The following is a 19,714-nucleotide window of genomic DNA, read 5'->3' as shown; positions in this document are numbered from 1 at the left end:
ATAATCTTCTACGGCACACCTGTGTGCCACGGCACCGTTTTTGGGAAGCACTGGGCTAGTGTTAGGATAAACATCTAGGGAAGGATATGAAAACACGACTGTGTGTGTGTGTGTGTGTGTGTGTGTGTGTGTGCGCGCGCTGCATCTCCTACAAACCCTCACAGTTTAATGAGTCCCAGCCGGATGTTTTGATGTTGAGTTTTACTGTCTGCGAGTCTGAGAGCTTTTCCCTGACTTTATTAGGTGTTTTAATCCCTCATACACACACACACACACACACACACACACACACACACACACACACACACACACACACACACATTCTCTTTTAATAGGAAGCTATAGATATCAGAGCAGGCTGCTGTGTGTGTGTGTGTGTGTGTGTGTGTGTGTGTGTGTGTGTGTGTGTGTGTGTGTGTGTGTGTGTGTAACCCATATTTTATTTTTGTAGCTTGCACTGAGGGCTGATTGATTATGTATGTTCTGCCTGCAGCACTGCGGTGTGTTTGTTGACCTTCTTGTAAGCGACACACACAGGGAAGCACGAACTGTAGCACGTTATAGGTGAATAACACCAGCGCAGTCTCTAATGCAGCTCAGGCAGCTTTGCAACTCAGCGCCATCACTGTTGTGAGGTGTTCCTGTTATTTTGTCCACCCCATCCTCATATAAAAATAGAGAGAGAGAGGATGGCATTTGTGCTTTCAGTGAGATGAAACAATAATAGCTTACAGACATGAACACACACGTGCATCTATGCTTGTGGACCTTCTGTGACATGATGCGTAATCCACACAGCTGTGAAGGTAAGTCATACCTTAAGAAAACAGTGATTTGAGGTTAAGGGGATTCCTCTGAAGTGGTGCAAAAGTGTGAAAAAGGTCAGAAAGAAGTTGTTTAATGTTTGTGTACATGGACATGTCTGGGGATAAATGTATGCTCACCACCTCAATGAACTCAAGCAACAAGGAGCAAAAGTCCTTACTGATGCGAGACCAGTGAAGTCATACAGGAAACAATTACTTCAACTTATTTGTGTGTTTGTTTGCTGTTGTGAAACTGTAAGTAAAGAGTGGAAGGTGGATCTAGCTGAGAATCTGCACGTTTTCTGAGCAATGTCTTGTGATTGACATGTCATTAGCTAAAAACTATAAACTAGTTACCACTCTTTCCTGATGCCTGAGTGTAATATACAAAGAGAACCTAATATTTTGTTCAATATGACAACAAACCATTGAGCGGTGAACACATCAGAAAAATGCTTGCTTGATCTTGTCACATGGTCATTGGTCATTTTACCATACACTCCTTTTTGACTTGACCAGTAGTCTTTTCACAATCACAAGGGTATTTTGCAATGACCCTGGTGAAGGCCACAGGGGGAAATGTGTTGGTCACGCATTAAAACTGGTTCCTAATACTTTAAGTTTCACTGGAGTCTTCATGTCATTAGATCTTTGTCTTCGCCATGAACCTTGAAAGTTGTTCCAGAAAGGTTTGTTGCTATTTTAATGTAAAGAACATGGTTATTTCTGTTGCAGCAGCTGTTATAAATGCAAAACTAAAATGCAAGATTCTTTTGAGTAATTAACTTTTTGCAGGAATATCTGTAATTATATGTGCAGACTCTGCTGACTGTTCAAAGCAATGCAGTGGCATTTATCTAGTTCTCATCCTGTTACAGCAACATCGATTACTGCCTATAAAAGCAATAAATAAATAAATAAAAGCAACCAGCATATGTTTGCTAACCTAACCCTGCTCTATACATATGCTTTGATTAGGTCAGCAGCCTCTGCTGTTCTGACGGTTATTGTTACCTGAGACATTTCTGTCCAGTGTTCATTAAAGCTGGATTTTTAAAAATTATTTATATAGAAGAAGCAGTAAATAAAAAGGGTTAAACACACAGTTTCACTCTCTAACTGCTCCTCTTCCTGGAGTGAAGCACAGCCTGATAACCTCCCTCTTCTTCCTGCTCTTAAACACAGCACCTCCTCTCTGTCCACGTGTTTCCTCGTTCCCTCCCCTCAGATCTGCACTTTGAAGATGGGTGTAACCAACATGTGGTGACGTGTAAGAGCTGACAGGCTCCATTCACTGCAGAAACATGTTGTTGAGATCAGAGCTCAGACTACTTTCAGTTATAAGGAAGTGAAACTCACACAGTCACTGACACTGAGAGGAGAAATGGCGCAGAAAGGAGTTCAGCTGGACCGAGAAACCTTCTCTTGTTCCATCTGTTTGGATCTACTGAAGGATCCGGTGACTACAGCCTGTGGACACAGCTACTGCAGGAACTGTATTAAAAGTTTCTGGGATGAAGAGGACAGGAAGGGAATCCACAGCTGCCCTCAGTGCAGGAAGACTTTCATACCGAGGCCTGTCCTGGAGAAAAACGTCATGTTTGCAGCTTTAGTGGAGCAGCTGAAGAAGACTGGACTCCAAGCTGCTCCAGCTGATCACTGCTATGCTGGACCTGAAGATGTGGCCTGTGATGTCTGCACTGGGAGAAAGCTGAAAGCTATCAAGTCCTGTTTAGTCTGTCTGGCCTCTTACTGTGAGAAACACCTCCAACCTCACTATGATGCAGCTCCATTAAAGAAACACAAGCTGGTGGCCCCCTCCAAGAAGCTCCAGGAGAACATCTGCTCTCGTCATGATGAGGTGATGAAGATTTTCTGTCGTACTGATCAGCAGAGTATCTGTTATCTCTGCACGATGGATGAACATAAAGGCCATGAAACAGTCCCAGCTGCAGCAGAAAGGACTGAGAAGCAGAAGGAGCTCGAGGTGAGACGACTAAACATCCAGCAGAGAATCCAGGAGCGAGAGAAAGATGTGAAGCTGCTTCAACAGGAGGTGGAGGCCATCAATGGCTCTGCTGATAAAGCAGTGGAGGACAGTGAGAAGATGTTCACTGAGCTGATCCGTCTCATCCAGAAAAGAAGATCCAATATGAAGAAGAAGGTCAGATCCCAGCAGGAAACTGAAGTGAGTCGAGTCAAAGAGCTTCAGGAGAAGCTGGAGCAGGAGATCGCTGAGCTGAAGAGGAAAGACGGCGAGCTGGAGCAGCTCTCACACACAGAGGATCACAACCAGTTTCTACACAACTACCCCTCACTGTCAGCACTCAGTGAGTCTACACACTCATCCAGCATCAATATTCGTCCTCTGAGCTACTTTGAGGATGTGACAGCAGCTGTGTCAGAGACCAGAGATAAACTACAGGACATTCTGAGAGAGGAATGGACAAACATCTCACTGACAGTCACTGAAGAGGATGTTTTACTGTCACCAGCAGAGCCAAAGACCAGAGCTGGATTCTTAAAATATTCACATGAAATCACACTGGATCCAAACACAGCAAACACACATCTGTTATTATCTGAGGGGAACAGAAAAGTAACACGAATGAAACAACAACAGTCTTATTCTGATCATCCAGACAGATTCACTGGATGGTTTCAGGTCCTGAGTAGAGAGAGTCCGACTGGACATTGTTACTGGGAGGTGGAGTGGAGAGGGGGAGGAGTTCGTGTAGCAGTCGCATACAAGAATATCAGCAGAGCAGGGGGCAATGAATGTGGATTTGGAAACAATGACAAATCTTGGGCATTAGATTTTGACACAAGCAGATATATATTTCTGCACAACAAAGTCCAAACTCACCTCTCAGGTCCTCGGCCCTCCAGAGTAGGAGTGTACCTGGATCACAGAGCAGGTATTCTGTCTTTCTACAGCGTCTCTGAAACCATGACTCTCCTCCACAGAGTCCAGACCACATTCACTCAGCCGCTCTATGCTGGACTTGGTCTTGGACCTGGAGTCACTGCAGAGTTGATTAAAGTCAAACAGAGAAGACAGGTTCATGTTGATCCCTGACCATTATATGTACTTGTGTAGTTTCTAAATGAGGCTTTACATTTTAGAAGCTGAGAAGTTCAGTGGTCCATTGATGTGTGAAAATAATGTTGCACTGATTCAAACTGTACTTACATTTATATACCTTACATCAATATAAATCTGAATTTGTTCTTATGGCTGATAATCATGTGAGTTTAAATGATACTACTCTTCATATTCAGCATGTTTGAAATCTGTCATCAGTCTGGTTAAGCTGGGCATACACTATGTGATTTATTAATTTTTATTTTTAAAAAATTTTCAGTCGTGTTATTCAGCTCAAACTGTATGAGTGAATCACAGGGGTTAGAAGTTTGTAGGTCACGATGGGGGTCTCACACTATACGGCCCGATGCTCTGATGCGACCTGAGTGCTCACACTGTGCGTCCATAACATGAAGCCTATAACACAAAATCTGTCTCAGCACAGTGCAGTCCATCACCAGTGTTCGGTCCTCCAGCACCAGCTGGACTGGTTAAAACAGCAGAACACAGGATCCATCAGACAAGCGACTCAGAATGAGTTGGACAATGCTGCGGTCGAGGTACTGCAACTACATGACTTGGATGTGTGTGAAAAAGTACTCTGGAAATCTTCAGAGATACCTGACTCTTGAACGATGGGGGATTATGAAAAGATTGTAGTGACTTAAATGTGCCTGATGGAGTTAGTAAGGGTGCCGCTGTGCCTCGAGCTGATGACAGCACCATAGAAACGGATGTGTTAGTGGAGGAGGTTTGGACACACGTCTGCTTTAATGTGTTTTGCTATTAAAAGATGACAGAATGTTTTATTCATACTAATAGTTGTTAATAAATAGGTTTTGCTGAATCAAATTATGTTCTGATATTGTTTTTGTATCATCGTTACATAACATCAATTTCCACATTGTACACATGCAGTTATAGTGATGACGGACACATTAGTAACGATGATGTGAGACACTTACTGACATGTACAGATGGATTTTCTAAGTATGCATGCAGGTGTCTTCAAACCAAGGCAGCAGCATCTGTTGCATCTGCTTTTGAGGATGTTCTGAGTGAAGGACATGTACCTGTTAAACTTCCAACAGATGAAGGCGAGGAGTTTAATAATAAACATTTGCATCAGCTGATGGTTCAGTTTAACATCACACATTTCTCTGCATAAAGCCAGATTGAACCAAGTGTTGTGGAGCATTTTAACAGAAGCTTTAAGGGCCGTATGTGAAAATACTTCACATCTGTTAACTTATGAAGACATGTAAACGTGGTCCAGGACCTTGTGCTGTCAAGGCCAAGCAGCCGGTGTAAAGAGGTTGGAGCCAAAAGCTGACTCGGTACATGTTTGTTTGATTTGAAGGAAAACTTTATTTATCGCACGGATCAGAAAGGCTGAGGTGAGACGTGGAGGAAATTCCACAGAGCAGGACTCACTGTAACAGAGGGAGAAGGTGAGTTATTTCTAGATGAGGTTAAAGGTGAGTACGATGTGAGGTGAGTGAAAGGAGATTTTGCCTCCTTGTATTACAGGCTGAAGCAAAGCTACAGAGACGGGAGTTTCTCTGGGTGTGTGGTGGAGTAAAGAGAAGAACAACATGTCTGACCTTTTCTTTTTTAGAGCAGAGGTGTGTTGTGGCAGGCAGGAGGGCAGGCAGGTGACTTTTCAGATTTACTCTGGGAAGCCGAGAGAAGAGCAGCAGCAGCAAGCAGGTTTCCAGCAGGCAGTGAACAGATGAAGAGGATCAGCATCAAAATACCCCCTCAGAGGTGAACAAAGATAATCTTTGGAGGACATTTCTACCAGCTATTTTTGTGTGAAGCTAACTGAACGGATTGTGCTACAGGTATGTAATAATAAAATAATATTATTAGATGGGAATACAAACTTTATTTTTGATGGCCCATATCTATGGGACTGATTTGTGCTAATAACACCCACTGTATGGACTGATAACAGCCGAAGCGGGTGAATAAAGTCACCCAGTAGCTAGCTGTGCCATTACCCAGCATACATCACTCCCTCCATATGCAATAAACGATACAAAAGTAACAGCCTATAATTAATGTATCTGCTGTATCTGCTGTTTCTCAGGTAGTTGTTTACATTATATAATTTATTGTGTTTTGTATAGGTCACTACAATGTGATTTTGGAAATGTATAAATATACGAACAACAGGCTCTTCCGCGGCAATCTCTTGTCGTCAATAAGCAACGTTTAGGGAGCTCTATAGTATTCAATGAGAGGACCCTGCACGTCAATTCCCGACGCCAGGGGGTACCCTGCGCGTCGATAAGTGAAGCAGAGGGAGCCTGACCATGCGTCACACGTTTGACGAGTTGGGAGTGAGAACGTGTTGATAACTCACAGGAAAACAACCAGGGGGGGAAACAGGTTGACATATGGAGGTATTACAGACAGACCAGTAACAGGCAGAAAAAGGGGAGGGGTTACCAGTCTCTGATGTATTCCAGAAAGAGGATTGATTTGAAGCAGACACTGTATTTAACCTTTTTAATATTGACAACACACAATATAAAAACACGAGTGATGAGTTACATGTACCACACCAGCATCAACAAAACCCTGTTAACATCTGTCCAAAAGATTCAAATGTAAAATGACTTTATTTGCAGATCTGGCAGGTTAAGAAACAGCACATCAATTACCTCTAAGCAGCAACAATGTAGACAAAAAGTGGAAACTAGAAAAAAAAAAGTTTTTAACCAAGTGTCCTTCAATCATTTCTGTCTGTTTCAGTTCAATGAACTCTGCAGTGTCATTGTCATAATAAAAGAACCGAAGTCCAGCATAGAGCGGCTGAGTGAACGTGGTCTGGACTCTGTGGAGGAGAGTCATGGTTTCAGAGATGTTCTTTCACTGTTGTTGCTTTTCTGTTCCCCTCAGATAATAACAGATGTGTGTTTGCTGTGTTTGGATCCAGTGTGATTTCATGTGAATATTTTAAGAATCCAGCTCTGGTCTTTGGCTCTGCTGGTGACAGTAAAACATCCTCTTCAGCAACTCTTGATGAGATGTCTGTCACTTTCTCTTGTATATCTGAAACCATGCAAATGTTCTCCTGGAGCTTCTTGGAGGGGGCCACCAGCTTGTGTTTCTTTAACGGAGCTGCATCATAGTGAGGTTGGAGATGTTTCTCACAGTAAGAGGCTGGACAAGATAAACAGGACTTGATGGCTTTCAGCTTCCTCCCAGTGCAGACATCACAGGCCACATCTTCAGGTCCAGCATAGCAGTGATCAGCTGGAGCAGCTTGGAGTCCACTCTTCTTCAGCTGCTCCACTAAAGCTGCTAACATGGTGTTTTTCTCCAGGACAGGCCTCGGTGTGAAAGTCTTCCTGCACTGAGGGCAGCTGTGGATTCCCTTCCTGTCCTCTTCATCAAAGTGGGTTTTAATACAGTTCATGCAGTAGCTGTGTCCACAGGCTGTAGTCACCGGATCCTTCAGTAGATCCAAACAGATGGAGCAAGAAATGTTTTCTTCATCCATTCTCTTTTCTTAGTAACAATGACTTGCTGGTTTGTCTTTTGCAGAAGTGAAACTATTCTGAGCTGTGACCTAATCAATAGGTGTTTACGTGGGAAATGGAGGCTGTCTGCTCTTACACGTCAACAGATGTTGGTTATGCCCATTTTCAAAATATAGACTGAATGGGAGGGAATGAGGAAACAGACAAAGAGGAGGTGCTGTCAGATAGAAGGGGAGGAGTTATCAGTATCTGGTGTATTCCAGGATGAGGTTTGAGTTTGAAGTAAATACCTTTTTTATAAACAGTATATTAAAAAATGTTGGTGAGCTCAGTTTTTAGGTGGTAAATTCAGGAAAACCCGTAAAATTGTTATTAAATGGAATCAGAATGGGCTCTCTGATAGGAGCGACACTTAAATGAGGTAAACAAACCCATCACTGCAACATTTACAGTAACATCTTTAAATAAATAAATGACTTCTGAATGAAACTACAGAAATATCTACAACCACTGTAACAAACACTTATCAGAAAAACTGCAACTGCAATCTGCAACTAAGTTTGTTACTGAAATTGCAAAAATTACAAAAAAAACCCCTCATGTTTACAACAATGCCTACAGCTACACAAGGCAACTCCCACAACTAATCAGACACTATAGCTAAACTAACCTGTGACACTAATGCAACACCTACAATGAAGAAAGTGACCACTGACAGTACACCTGCAACTAACAATGCCAATAGCAACAATAGCAACAATAGCACAACAACAAGGATCACTTTGGCAACTTTTGCAACTTTATTTGAGTTGCAGCAACCTTAAAAACATGTGACTAAAGATTCCAACTTGGATAACAAATGTAAAACAAGCACAAAAAAACTGTAAGTAAGCATAGCTACTGCAACCCAACAAACACATTGAAGCAGTGGCAACGTCTGCAACTAATTCAATGACTGAAACTAGAAGCAACATCATCAGCAAAGTATAGTAACAGTTTTAACCACAAAACCTGCAAACTACAGCAGCATCTTCTACAAAACATGGTAACTTCTGCAATTAAACTAGCATCTGAAACTACATATAGCAACTGCAGCAAAATCAATTTCATTATCAGGCCGGGGTCTTTCTGTTTAGAGTTCTCTTCTCCTCGTGTTTGTGTGGTTCTCCCCGGGTACTACGGCTTCCTCCCACAGTCCAAAGACATGCAATTAGTGGGGATAGGTGTGAATGTGAGTGTGAATGGTTGTCTGTGTATGTGGGTTATCCCTGGGACAGATTGGCGACATGTCCAAGGTGTACCCTGCCTCTTGTCTTAAGACAGCTGGAACAGGCTCCAGTGCCCCCTCGACCTTGAAAAAAGATAAGCGGAAATGAATGAAAGGATATGATTATGATTATCAGTTTTACTAGCAGTGATGTAATAGCAGTGATAGCTGTGCATGGTGTACCAGTAACAGATGGATAAACATAACATAACTGTATTTATAAATGGCATAGTAAGAATGAAGCACCTGCCAGTACCTCACTAATACTTACTAGTGTGACATTATTATAAAGTGCTACCCATGTATTGAACTGTTATTTGTTGTTCATAATCCATATGTCTCGTTGATGTGAGTGTACATTACCAGTCAAAAGTTTGGACACACCTTCTCATTTAATGTTTTTTCTTGTTTTCATGATCAAAACTATGAATTAACACGTATTGAATTATGCAGTAAGCAATAAAATCTGAAATTACTCAAAACCTATTTTAGATTCTTCAAAATAGCCACCCTTTGCTTTGATTACTGCTTTGTACACTCTTGGCATTCTCTCGATGAGCTTCAATGTGTAATCACCTGAAATGTTCTTCCAACAGTCTTGAAGGTGTTCCCAGAGATGCTGAGCACTTGTTGGCCCTTTGCTTTCACTCTGCGCTCCATCTCATCCCAAACCATCTGGATTGGGTTTAGGTCAGGTGACTGTGGAGGCCGGGCCAGCTGGCGCAGCACTTTATAGTCCATTTCAAACAATCTGATGATAGACAAGGAGTACAAAAATAAGCATACCTTAGCATGGTTGTCAAATCCACCTTTGTTCCTATTGTAATCCAGAATGGCCCAATGATAGTTGCAGTTATCTCCAAAACCATGTGCTGCCCTTGGTTCTTTTTGAGGAACACCGTCTTCATGTTTCCCAGTACATACTTGAATGTTTCAGGCATAACTTGTCCTGCCATGATATGTTGCCCAGATCGTTATGCTACATTTAAATGGCACTCTTGGCATATACTGTGTAAAAGGGCAGCATCCCCTAAAAGTGACTAGATGCTCATCAACTGATGTTTGGATTGGGTTAAAAATGAGGGGCAGGCACGCCATCCACTGACTGCCAGCTTGTCTTGTTGATGACGGCCTGGTCTTGAATCACAGTTGTTAAAGTGAATCACGCATGGCAACATGGGAAATTCATTGAGTGATTGGCCCAAAAGATTGTCCAGCCAGACTCTGCATGAACTTCTGGTAGATTCATTTCTAGATCTGTACAAATCAAATGACTCATGTATGGTTTCATGTCTGTCTGGGTTACCTCCTTCCAAATGTCTTTGTGAATCTATTTCACATCCAAGTTATTCGTGTTTACCACTATGACTTTGATAGACTCAGTCAGGAATTGTCCAATGCAGGATGTGATGTGATTAATCCAGGATATGACATATTTTTAGTCCTGGGGCAGAAGTGTGCAAGATTGGGCACCACGGCAGCTTCCACTGCTGTCGGGGGGGCTGAGATGGCGGCCCTGAGTCTGCCGCCAACCTCACGGGGCAGATTCGCAGACGTCTGCAGAGTTGTGCTGGACTAAATGGGCCTCACTCCGGACGATCATCACCGGCACTTCAGGGCCTGAACTATTGAACTGTTATATCAGTCTGATCAAGTTAACAATATTTTTCAGAGATGAAACTTTTAACTCAGTCAAATTTTACTGGAACACAATACAGTGATTAACTGAGGAAGTTTTATATAAGGTGTCATTTTATTCCATACAAAGTTGTTTGAGTGCATATTACTTCTTCTTTTCACAGGGTTGCGCATATTTCAATGGCTAGTTTTCTTAAACAAAAGAAAAAGGAACCAACCAGAGAATAACACAAAAACACCCAACCAAACTGATCACTTCTCTAAATTGAAACATGACAGTGCACATAAATGAAAAACAGTTTCCCATAAAGAATAACTCTTGTGTAGAAGATATAACAAACTAGAAATGGGATGTTTTACATTAAATACCTTAATTAGAACAACATACAACATTTACAAAGATATATGAGGCTGTATTGTTTCTGCAGAGTGAAACACTTTTCCTTCATTAAAACAAAGCCAATCATTAACTAGACAACAAATAATGCAATGTCAAAGTCGCACCTATAAAGTGTTACTGACAGGCTAAGCAACAGCACATCAATAACGTCTGAGCAACAATGAAAGAGACCAAAGAAAGTGGAAACCGAAAAACCTGTTTTAACCAAGTGTCCTTCAATCATTTCTGTCTATTTCAGTTTAATGAACTCTGCGGTGTCACTGTCATAATAAAAGAACCGAAGTCCAGCATAGAGCGGCTGAGTGAATGTGGTCTGGACTCTGTGGAGGAGAGTCATGGTTTCAGAGACGCTGTAGAAAGACAGAATACCTGCTCTGTGATCCAGGTACACTCCTACTCTGGAGGACCGAGGACCTGAGAGGTTGGTTCGGACTTCATTGTGCCAAAACTGAAAACCATTTGAATCGTAACGTAAAGACCAAGATTTGTCGTTGAATCCAAATTTGCATTCATCGCCCCCCCCCCTGCTCTGCTGATATTCTTGTATGCAACTGCTACACCAACTCCTCTCCCTCTCCACTCCACCTCCCAGTAACAACGTCCAGTCAGACTCTCTCTACTCAGGACCTGAAGCCATGCAGTGAATCTGTCTGGATGATCAGAATAAGACTGTTGTTGTTCTGTTCTTGTTACTTTTCTGTTCCCCTCAGATAATAACAGATGTGTGTTTGCTGTGTTTGGATCCAGTGTGATTTCACGTGAATATTTTAAGAATCCAGCTCTGGTCTTTGGCTCTGGTGGTGACAGTAAAACATCCTCTTCAGTGACTGTCAGTGAGATGTTTGTCCATTCCTCTCTCAGAATGTCCTGTAGTTTATCTCTGGTCTCTGACACAGCTGCTGTCACATCCTCAAAGTAGCTCAGATGGAACAAGAGAAGGTTTCTCGGTCGAGCTGAACTCCTTTCTGCGCCATTTCTCCTCTCAGTAATAATGACAGTGTAGGTTCCTCTTTGTAGAAGTGAAACTAATCTAAACCCAACATATGTGTTGTAGGCTGATAGCTGTCGGTGAGGGAATGAGGTGACATCACCAAGAGGAGGTGCTGTGTTTCAGTGAAATGAGGTAAGAGTTGTGAGTCTTACATTTAAACATTTTGGTCGGTCAGTTTTTAGGTGGCAATTTCTGATTAATCGTGCCTTTAAACAGGCGACTTAAATGAATTCAGCAGTTCTCTCACTGCAGCATTTACGGCAACCCTTATAAAAAAAATGACTTAGCAATTAAACTAGAGCAATATCTGAAACCAGTGTAACTAACAACACCAATGTGAACAACGTCTAAAATTGTCACTGAAATTGCCAAAACTGCTAAACTGTGTCTACAGCATTGCCTACAACTACACAAGGCAACTCCCACAATCTCCCAAAAATCTGCAGGGTAACAAACCTGTGAAACTAACAAAACACCTGGAGTGATGCAAGCAACCATTGACACTATACCTGCAACTAACAAAATCAATGGAAACTACAGAAACCTCTGGCAGCAAAACCAACAACAGAAAGTGATCCCTTTTGCAGTTGAATAACCACTGTAACTGCAGCAACCTTAAAAACAACAAGATTCCATACTGTGCAACACATGTAAAACATTGCAAGCACACCAATCCTGTAATGACAACTTCTGCATTGTAATTCTTTAGCTGGCCCAAATTCTCATTTAGATTTGAAAGCATTTCACATACGTAAAGGCAGATGGCATAAGCATGAATTAAGACAAATGTTTGGGGAAGGCCTCAGAGCAGAATAGCAGTGGTGGCTCCCAGCCCAGGCAGATTCGCATATAGTAATGAGAGGAGAGTGAATTGAAATATAGTCCCTGTAGCTTCTGCACCGTGGCTGCTGGGTGACCCCGAGTCTGGGGCTCTCCTCAGCTCCTTCCAGGAGGGTGGCACAGTGGCACCTGCTAATTAATGTGACTTCTGTATGAAACTACAGCAATGCCTGGAAATCAGTCATATGTTTGCATCACTGTAGGGTCTTTATAGTATAAAGCACCTTGAGTGAACAGTTGTTGTGATTTGGCGCTATATAGATAAAACTGAGATTAATTGAGGAGCTTGTGTAACATTTTCATGTCTTTGAACGTTGAACGCTGAAACCTCAGAAAACAGTGAATATAGGAGTCGCAGTTTGTATTAAACAGAATACATATAGAATACATTTAAAAATGTTGGTCACCTCAGGTCTTACTTTGTAATTTCTGATCAATGATCATACAATCATTGAAAATCTGTCAAACCTAGAATGAGGAAAAGAGTAAGACCACATACAAGATTCTTATTTGTCGTTAAGGATGTGACAGAGGAGGATGCTAGGGACTGGATGAGATGGTGGCAGAGGATCTGCTGTGGTGATTCCCTAAATGGAGCAGCCAAAAGAAAAAGACGTGCTGACGTCATGAGTCGGTCAGTATGCTTAAAATACCAGTTTTCTAACTGACTGTCAGCTTTCACTGTGCAAAATGTGAATATTTTGTTTCCTCACTAGGAGGAAAACATTTAGCAGTAATGGTCATGTGCACTCTGCACCTCCAGACCTAAACACTATGAGAAGCTTTTAAAGATTACATGTGTCCAACTCCAGTGTTGTCAGAGTTCCTAAACAGACTCAGGCGCAGACGAGGGATCCTTGCAGAAAAGACAGTGAATGTATTTACAGTGACAACACCAAGTGATTATATATATACACAATGTTCTAGAGGGGCTCCAGGGACCGTGGGGGAAAAGGAAGGGATCAAACATGCTCCACTCCTCTCCAAATCACACTCCACTCTCCTCAGCAGGCTCTCATGCTTCCACACACTCACTTGCAGGATTTCAGGTAGGCAGGTCTAGGAAAGATCTACACAAAGAAGCGTCAGTTAGTAACGACAACAACTCAAGGATTCTAGTTTTCAGATTAAAGGGTGCCTGACACAGATTGCTCAACGATCCAACGATGAGTAGCAAAGCACTACTGTCTTAAGAAGGGCTCAAGATTAGTGGAGATCAGCAGCAGGTGGGGAGATTGAACGCAGGTGCGTGGGCCAAGGGCGGGAGCCCGTAATAAGCACCGCCCCAGCAGAGGAGAGAGAGCAGAAAACAAAAAAAAACAAAAAAAACCAACATGTTGCCTAACAAGGGGTCAGCTGGCGAGGCATGGGGACCATGACAAATGTGCAGTTGTCCTGTCATTCACAAGTTAATAGATTAACTCAGAAATAAATAGAAATACTCAGTGCATGAAGATCACGAGTGCTGGAAACATTAGCAAAACAACTGGTAAAGTTGGAGACTTGCAGTGTGCGAGCTGTTGTCATGTACATTGTTAACTATGTTTCAGCTCAGTAACTGCCTCGTTTGTTTGTTTGTTTTGCATAGATGTGCATGTATTTATTTTATTGTTGCTCTGTTTTGACGATGCTAGTTTGAGATGCTGTCATCTCTGAGATGAGTTTTTGTACCTGATCTCTGGGCAGGAACAATAAACTTGACTAAACTGATATTAAAAACACTGATTTGTTCTAATCCAGATGTAGTAGCTTTATGATGGTTTCTGCAGGTTGAAGAACAGCTGGAATCATCATCTGAACATTTAACCTTTGTAAGAGCAGCACAAAGATGCAGAAACAGGCTCTCTCTCAGTGTCGTTTTACAAATACTGTAATGTTACAGCTGCAGTAAAACCAAGATGAAAATAATCAGGGTGAATTTAATTGTTACTGAAACAAAATGTAAGGTCTTCACTAAATGCCTCACCATCTGCAATCCCTCTATAATCAGTCGTGTTTTTAGGCTATAAAGCTGTAAAACGATGAAAGTCCACAAAAACACCACTGCAAGCATCACAGGGAAACATTAGAATAGAATAGAATAGAATAGAATAGAATAGCCTTTATTGTCATTGTACAGAGTACAACGAAATTGGAGTGCCGCTCCCTTGGTGCAAGTTTCAATAATAAATATAAATGTAAAATATAAAAGTACAAAAAAAAAACAATCGTAAGTACTCAAACAATAGTATGTACAATATATACAGGATAGCAGCATTGATATAATGACAGTGTGGCACACAGTGACTGTTTCGCTTCCTGCAGCAAAGCAGAAAATATGCAAATGAGGAACAAAATCCAACAGATTTAACAGAAGTAATGACCTTTTCTTTCTGTCCTGCTAAAACACATCACTAATAGCAGAAACATTAGACGTGCTTGTTTAACTAAAGGAGAATCGCAGAAAGAATCAGGACACCAGCACTTAAGCAGCTAACACATAATAAAGGGAGCTGCAAAGGAAAAACAGGGAGAATAAAAACACCATAAACAACATCCTGACTCATCTGCATGAATCACAGCAGGTTCATCTGGAGTGTGTTTGTTTTAATTGTTGCTCTGAGTTCACACTTGAGCACCTGTGCACACAGAAGCATCTCTGCCTTTTTGTACCTCTGGTCACATTAAGATGGGCAGTGGGAGACTTTGGAGGGGCTTGCTCACATAAAATCAAATACAGTTGACATAATCTTCCAACAGTAGAATCTTTTTTTCTGGATAAATCAAAATCAAAGACTTGAACACCTACACAGCATCTGAACATGTGCATACTGTCCTCACTACAGTCCCAAAGCTCATCATCTTGTTATGACTTATGGTTCCATAACAGGGTGTCAGTTCTGGAGTTTCCCCAAAATTACTGTTAACAGTACATATTCAGTCATAACCACACAGGCACTGCCTCTAAATAAAACTCAGTATCTGTACCCCACTCTGACAGTGTATCTGCTCATTTCCTGTTGTTTTCACAGAGAGCTGGATTCTTGGTTTCCCCCCCAAAAACACCCCATGATGTGAAGATGATAGTAATGAGTTACACACACCATCAGAGGGGGCAAAAGTACAGACGTTCTTTACTTAAGTAGAAGTACAGATACCCGTGTTTTTAAAAAATATTCTCCAGTAAAAGCACTGAAGCAACTTCTTTGAGTAAAAGTGAAAAAGTACAGTTTACAGGTTACAAGGTAACTAAAGCTTGTGCTATATTAATATAAGAATATAATCAGAAAATATTATTAGTGCACAAGAATACAAATATTATTCTAATCTAAATTCTAATTCTAATGAATGTGCTTATTTTGATTTGAAAGATTTCAAAACAATAACTGTTTCCTGTTGCCTACTTTGTAGAGGGTGACTTTGCCTCTAAACAGGAAAATGCGCAGTCAGGGGTTGAAGTGGTGGAGGAACTCTAAAATTAGTAATGGCGCTCAGTGTGGGGAAAAAATGATGGCCCACAATAATTTCTGATGTAAGCTTCATAAAGTTTTCTTAGTGTAAAGGCTGCAATCAGCTGACCTGCTGCTCTTTGTGGATTTACACAACTGAACTTAACAACATGTACACAGTTTCACCAGCTATCATATCTGATGTCCATCCCCTACACTCACACTATGCGGCTTCACACTAGACAGTATACAGCTAGAATAAAGTTTCAATTCAGTTAAATAATCTAAGCATCATTATCTTAAATGCACATTCATTTCTGCCACACTTGATGTAACCATAAGCAGTCCAACAGTGTTTTATAGTGAATTCACCACATGAATGCAAACTAACCTGTTTTCCCCGGACACAACAACACACTAGCTACTCTGAAGTACCACAACCAGAACTCCAGCCCACTTTAATCCCTGAGTATAAACACTAGATGAACTTAAAGGAACAAGTCTGCTTTGGAAATGTAAGGAGTAGAAAGCACAGATATTTATACACAGTTTAATAATGTAGGGAGTAAAACTAAAAATAAATACTCAAGTGAAGTAAACATATGTGAAAAATCTACTTAAGTATTTGTACTATGTTAACTTTCCACCTTTGTAAACCAAACCAACATCAATAAAACCTTATTAACATCCATCCGTAAATATAGATGGTACATGGAAAAACAATCAAATGATGAAATGATTTTATGTGCAGATCAGCAGCTCATAAACTGGTCACAACTATCGATCTATTAATCATTTTTCTCTCTCCCTTTGTTGTTTAGGCTTAAACAATTAAAAGACAAAAGTGTGTTTTCATCAGACTGCTCTCACATCTACAGGATAAAGGTTTTTCCCCTTTTTAAATGGTAAAAGTCCAGAATGTTTCATTTGACTGTTTTTCTACACGAACGAGTAAATTTCTACAGGTCTACATATATTTCAACACTAATTTTCTCTTTGCATTAGCAAAGACGAACAGACAAAACCACAAATAAATCCACAAGTCAAGAAGTTTTCATTAAGAGTGTAAGGAAGAGGACTCCCTTACTGCATTTATTTATATTGTATTGTCTGTATAGCACTTTAGAGCACACCTTTCACTTTATTAAAAGCACCTTATCAAGCACTTTATTTAGCATTGCACTTTAAGCATGGATTTGCACACAAGAAGTTTAAATATTTATTGACTATTTATTGGGAATTTTAAAATCAGTTGGTGGCCTTGTTTCAGATCCTGCACAGCTGCTCCTCATCAAGGAATGTGGTGGTTGTCTGTCAGGAGAGAAGAATGGTGATTGAGATTGTGATTAAGGCTGACCAGTAGTGATGTGACGTTCTGTATCGAGGCTTCGGAGCGTGTGTCGAGTACTGGAGGGGGCGTTTCCGCGATGCGCGTATCGAGGCTTGCTTCATTTATGGGAGGAGCTGAAAATGATGACGTCCGAAGCCTCGCTGCCCGGCTGTACCACGTGACTGGTTCATGAAGTGGTTCGAACTTTGCCGCGAGATATGACAGCGATATAAACCCCTCAGACTTCATTCAAAATGTGGGTGTTTGATGGAGAGTTGCGGTTAGTGAGAGTTAGAGACAATGGCGTGTCCAGCGGGGTGGCCTGGGGGGGCACAGGCCACCCCCCCAACCAGACTGGCCACCCCAGGTGCCACCCCAAAGGCAAAACAATAAAATTCAATCAAATATCAAATGTCCGATTATGTTTTCACGGTGACGCTCAGATATCCGAGTGTAAGTGAATGCAGCATCGGCTTCTGCTCTATGTGCATCAGGTTAGCAAAGGTAGGAGAGCCAAGCACGAAAGACGTCACTGCAGGAAACAATTCTTCGGTGAAAGAAAATGAGGACAGAATAAATGTCCCGGTAAGTAATATTAAGTTTGAGTTTAGTAAACTTCGGTGAAATTAGAATCCCAAGGAAAAAATAACACTTAAAGAATTATTGCAGCTGTGGAATATTTCAGACAGTATGCTACTGAGGGCAGCTAACATAAGAGTTATGAGTTATAAGATATAATCTAAGTCGTAACATTGCTGTATGGAGCTGCAGATTTGGTTGCAGGTTAACATAGCTGGACTGGCCATCGGGCATACCGGGCATATCCCCAGTGACTTATTTTTTATTTTTTTTGTAACGGCATGAACAATGAGAGGTGGTGGATTGGCCAGATGCAGGTCGATGTGTAGAAATAACTCCGTTGTTTGGTGGTGGCTATGACGGGGCTTCCACAGAGGCAACAGGTGGATGAGGGAAGGGGAGGCAGGAGGAGAGACCCGAGGCAGCCACCAGTCCGAGTGTCAGGTGAACTGAACTTCAGGTAAGAAGTTATGACCTGCAGTCTATCTGGGTCAGATATAAACCAAGTTTAGGTGGAGTTTATTTTCATGTTGCTGACTTTTTACTGTCAGTTGCAATAACTCATACTGCGTTTTAGCCAGCTTGATGGAGTTTTTATACAGCTGGGTGGGTGCTATGATGTTACTGATAGTGAACTTTATTTTATTCATAAGGTTAGTTAGTAGAGTTGCCAACGGCTCCTTAAAAAATGGAATGGTCCCTCATTCAGAGAAAATATTACATGTTTGGTATTGAGCTGAGAAGAGACGCAGTTTGTCCTGGACTTTAGCTAGAATGGAAAAAGACACAAAGCTGGAGTTATTCTGTCGTTACGCTGCACAGCTGCCTCTTCTTCTCTCATTCTCTCCCCTCCCTCTCCTGTTGCTACTTTAATCATGAAACTGATCAATGATCAGCTGATCGGCTTTTCTCTCTTGTTTGTTTATCGCCCACTTTGCGCCAGAAAGAGGAAACCAGCGGATGTTGCGCTAAACAACAGCAGCACGTTTAAGCTTGATCAGCTGTTGTTAGAATGTATTTAATATTAATTTCTAGTATCAGCTGATGTTTGCTGGAGCCACAGCTGTAAAGCTGTAAAGCTGCTGGTCATGATGTCGGTTTGGATATGTGGTGAGAGGTAAACATGAAGATGAAACCAGGAGATGTCCTTACTGAATCATCAGAGCTGAACAGGTGATGGAGAAACAGGTGACATGAATGAGTTGAAGGGAAGTTATGAACTGTTTCTGAGAGACAAATAACACCAGGATCCTTTTTTATGTAGCTGACAGCTGGTAACTGTGCAGGGGCGGGTCTAGCAAAGTTTTGCCAGGGGGCCAGGTAGGGCATTAACAGGGAGAGGGGGGCACAAAGAAATACTTTTCTTTCTTATTCTCATTTAAAAAACCTAGCTTTTATTAAATAATTATCTAAATCTTACAACCAAAGTTTTTATCTGACGTAAAATGTATAGAAATCATACATATACCAATAAGACTGTACATCACTGTCACAACAGCGTTTGTTTTCAGTCAAAGTCTTTATGGCTTTACTACCTGGTGGGTCGGTCTGTAGTGAAAATGCCCAATTTTTTTGTCCCAGTCCAGCCCTGCAGGTTATACTGGCAGTGTCACCATGCCAGCTGACTGTATTTCATCATCAGCCAGTGTTGTTCTTTATCAATATTACCAAAGTTTACCATAAGGCAGCATAGAAAGTATTTACTTGCTTTCAGGTTTTATTCAAATGTTAGTCTTTTCAGTTGTTTCCCCACTTTTTTCCTGTTTCAAAATCAAACACCAGTTTGTGAGAAGATTATCTTCTTTTTTTAACAGGCAGATAAAGTTTTGCATTGGCATTGGCTAATTTGTCAATTGTTT

At 41.4% G+C, this 19,714-nt stretch overlaps 1 protein-coding gene across 1 annotated transcript; it reads left to right on the top strand.

Moving 5' to 3' along the window:
* The first annotated feature begins 2,030 nt into the window (after nt 1–2,030).
* Nucleotides 2,031–4,743, top strand: LOC309699292 (tripartite motif-containing protein 16-like). Its single transcript, XM_082522256.1, has one exon. The coding sequence runs from the start codon at nt 2,191–2,193 to the stop codon at nt 3,883–3,885; it is 1,695 nt and encodes a 564-aa protein (XP_082378382.1). The 5' UTR covers nt 2,031–2,190; the 3' UTR covers nt 3,886–4,743.
* The last annotated feature ends 14,971 nt before the right edge of the window (nt 4,744–19,714 follow it).

Source organism: Aulonocara stuartgranti (genome assembly GCF_965226115.1).
Source record: "Aulonocara stuartgranti genome assembly, chromosome: 3".
Lineage (NCBI taxonomy): Eukaryota > Metazoa > Chordata > Actinopteri > Cichliformes > Cichlidae > Aulonocara > Aulonocara stuartgranti.
This window is presented reverse-complemented; position numbering and strand designations above follow the sequence as displayed.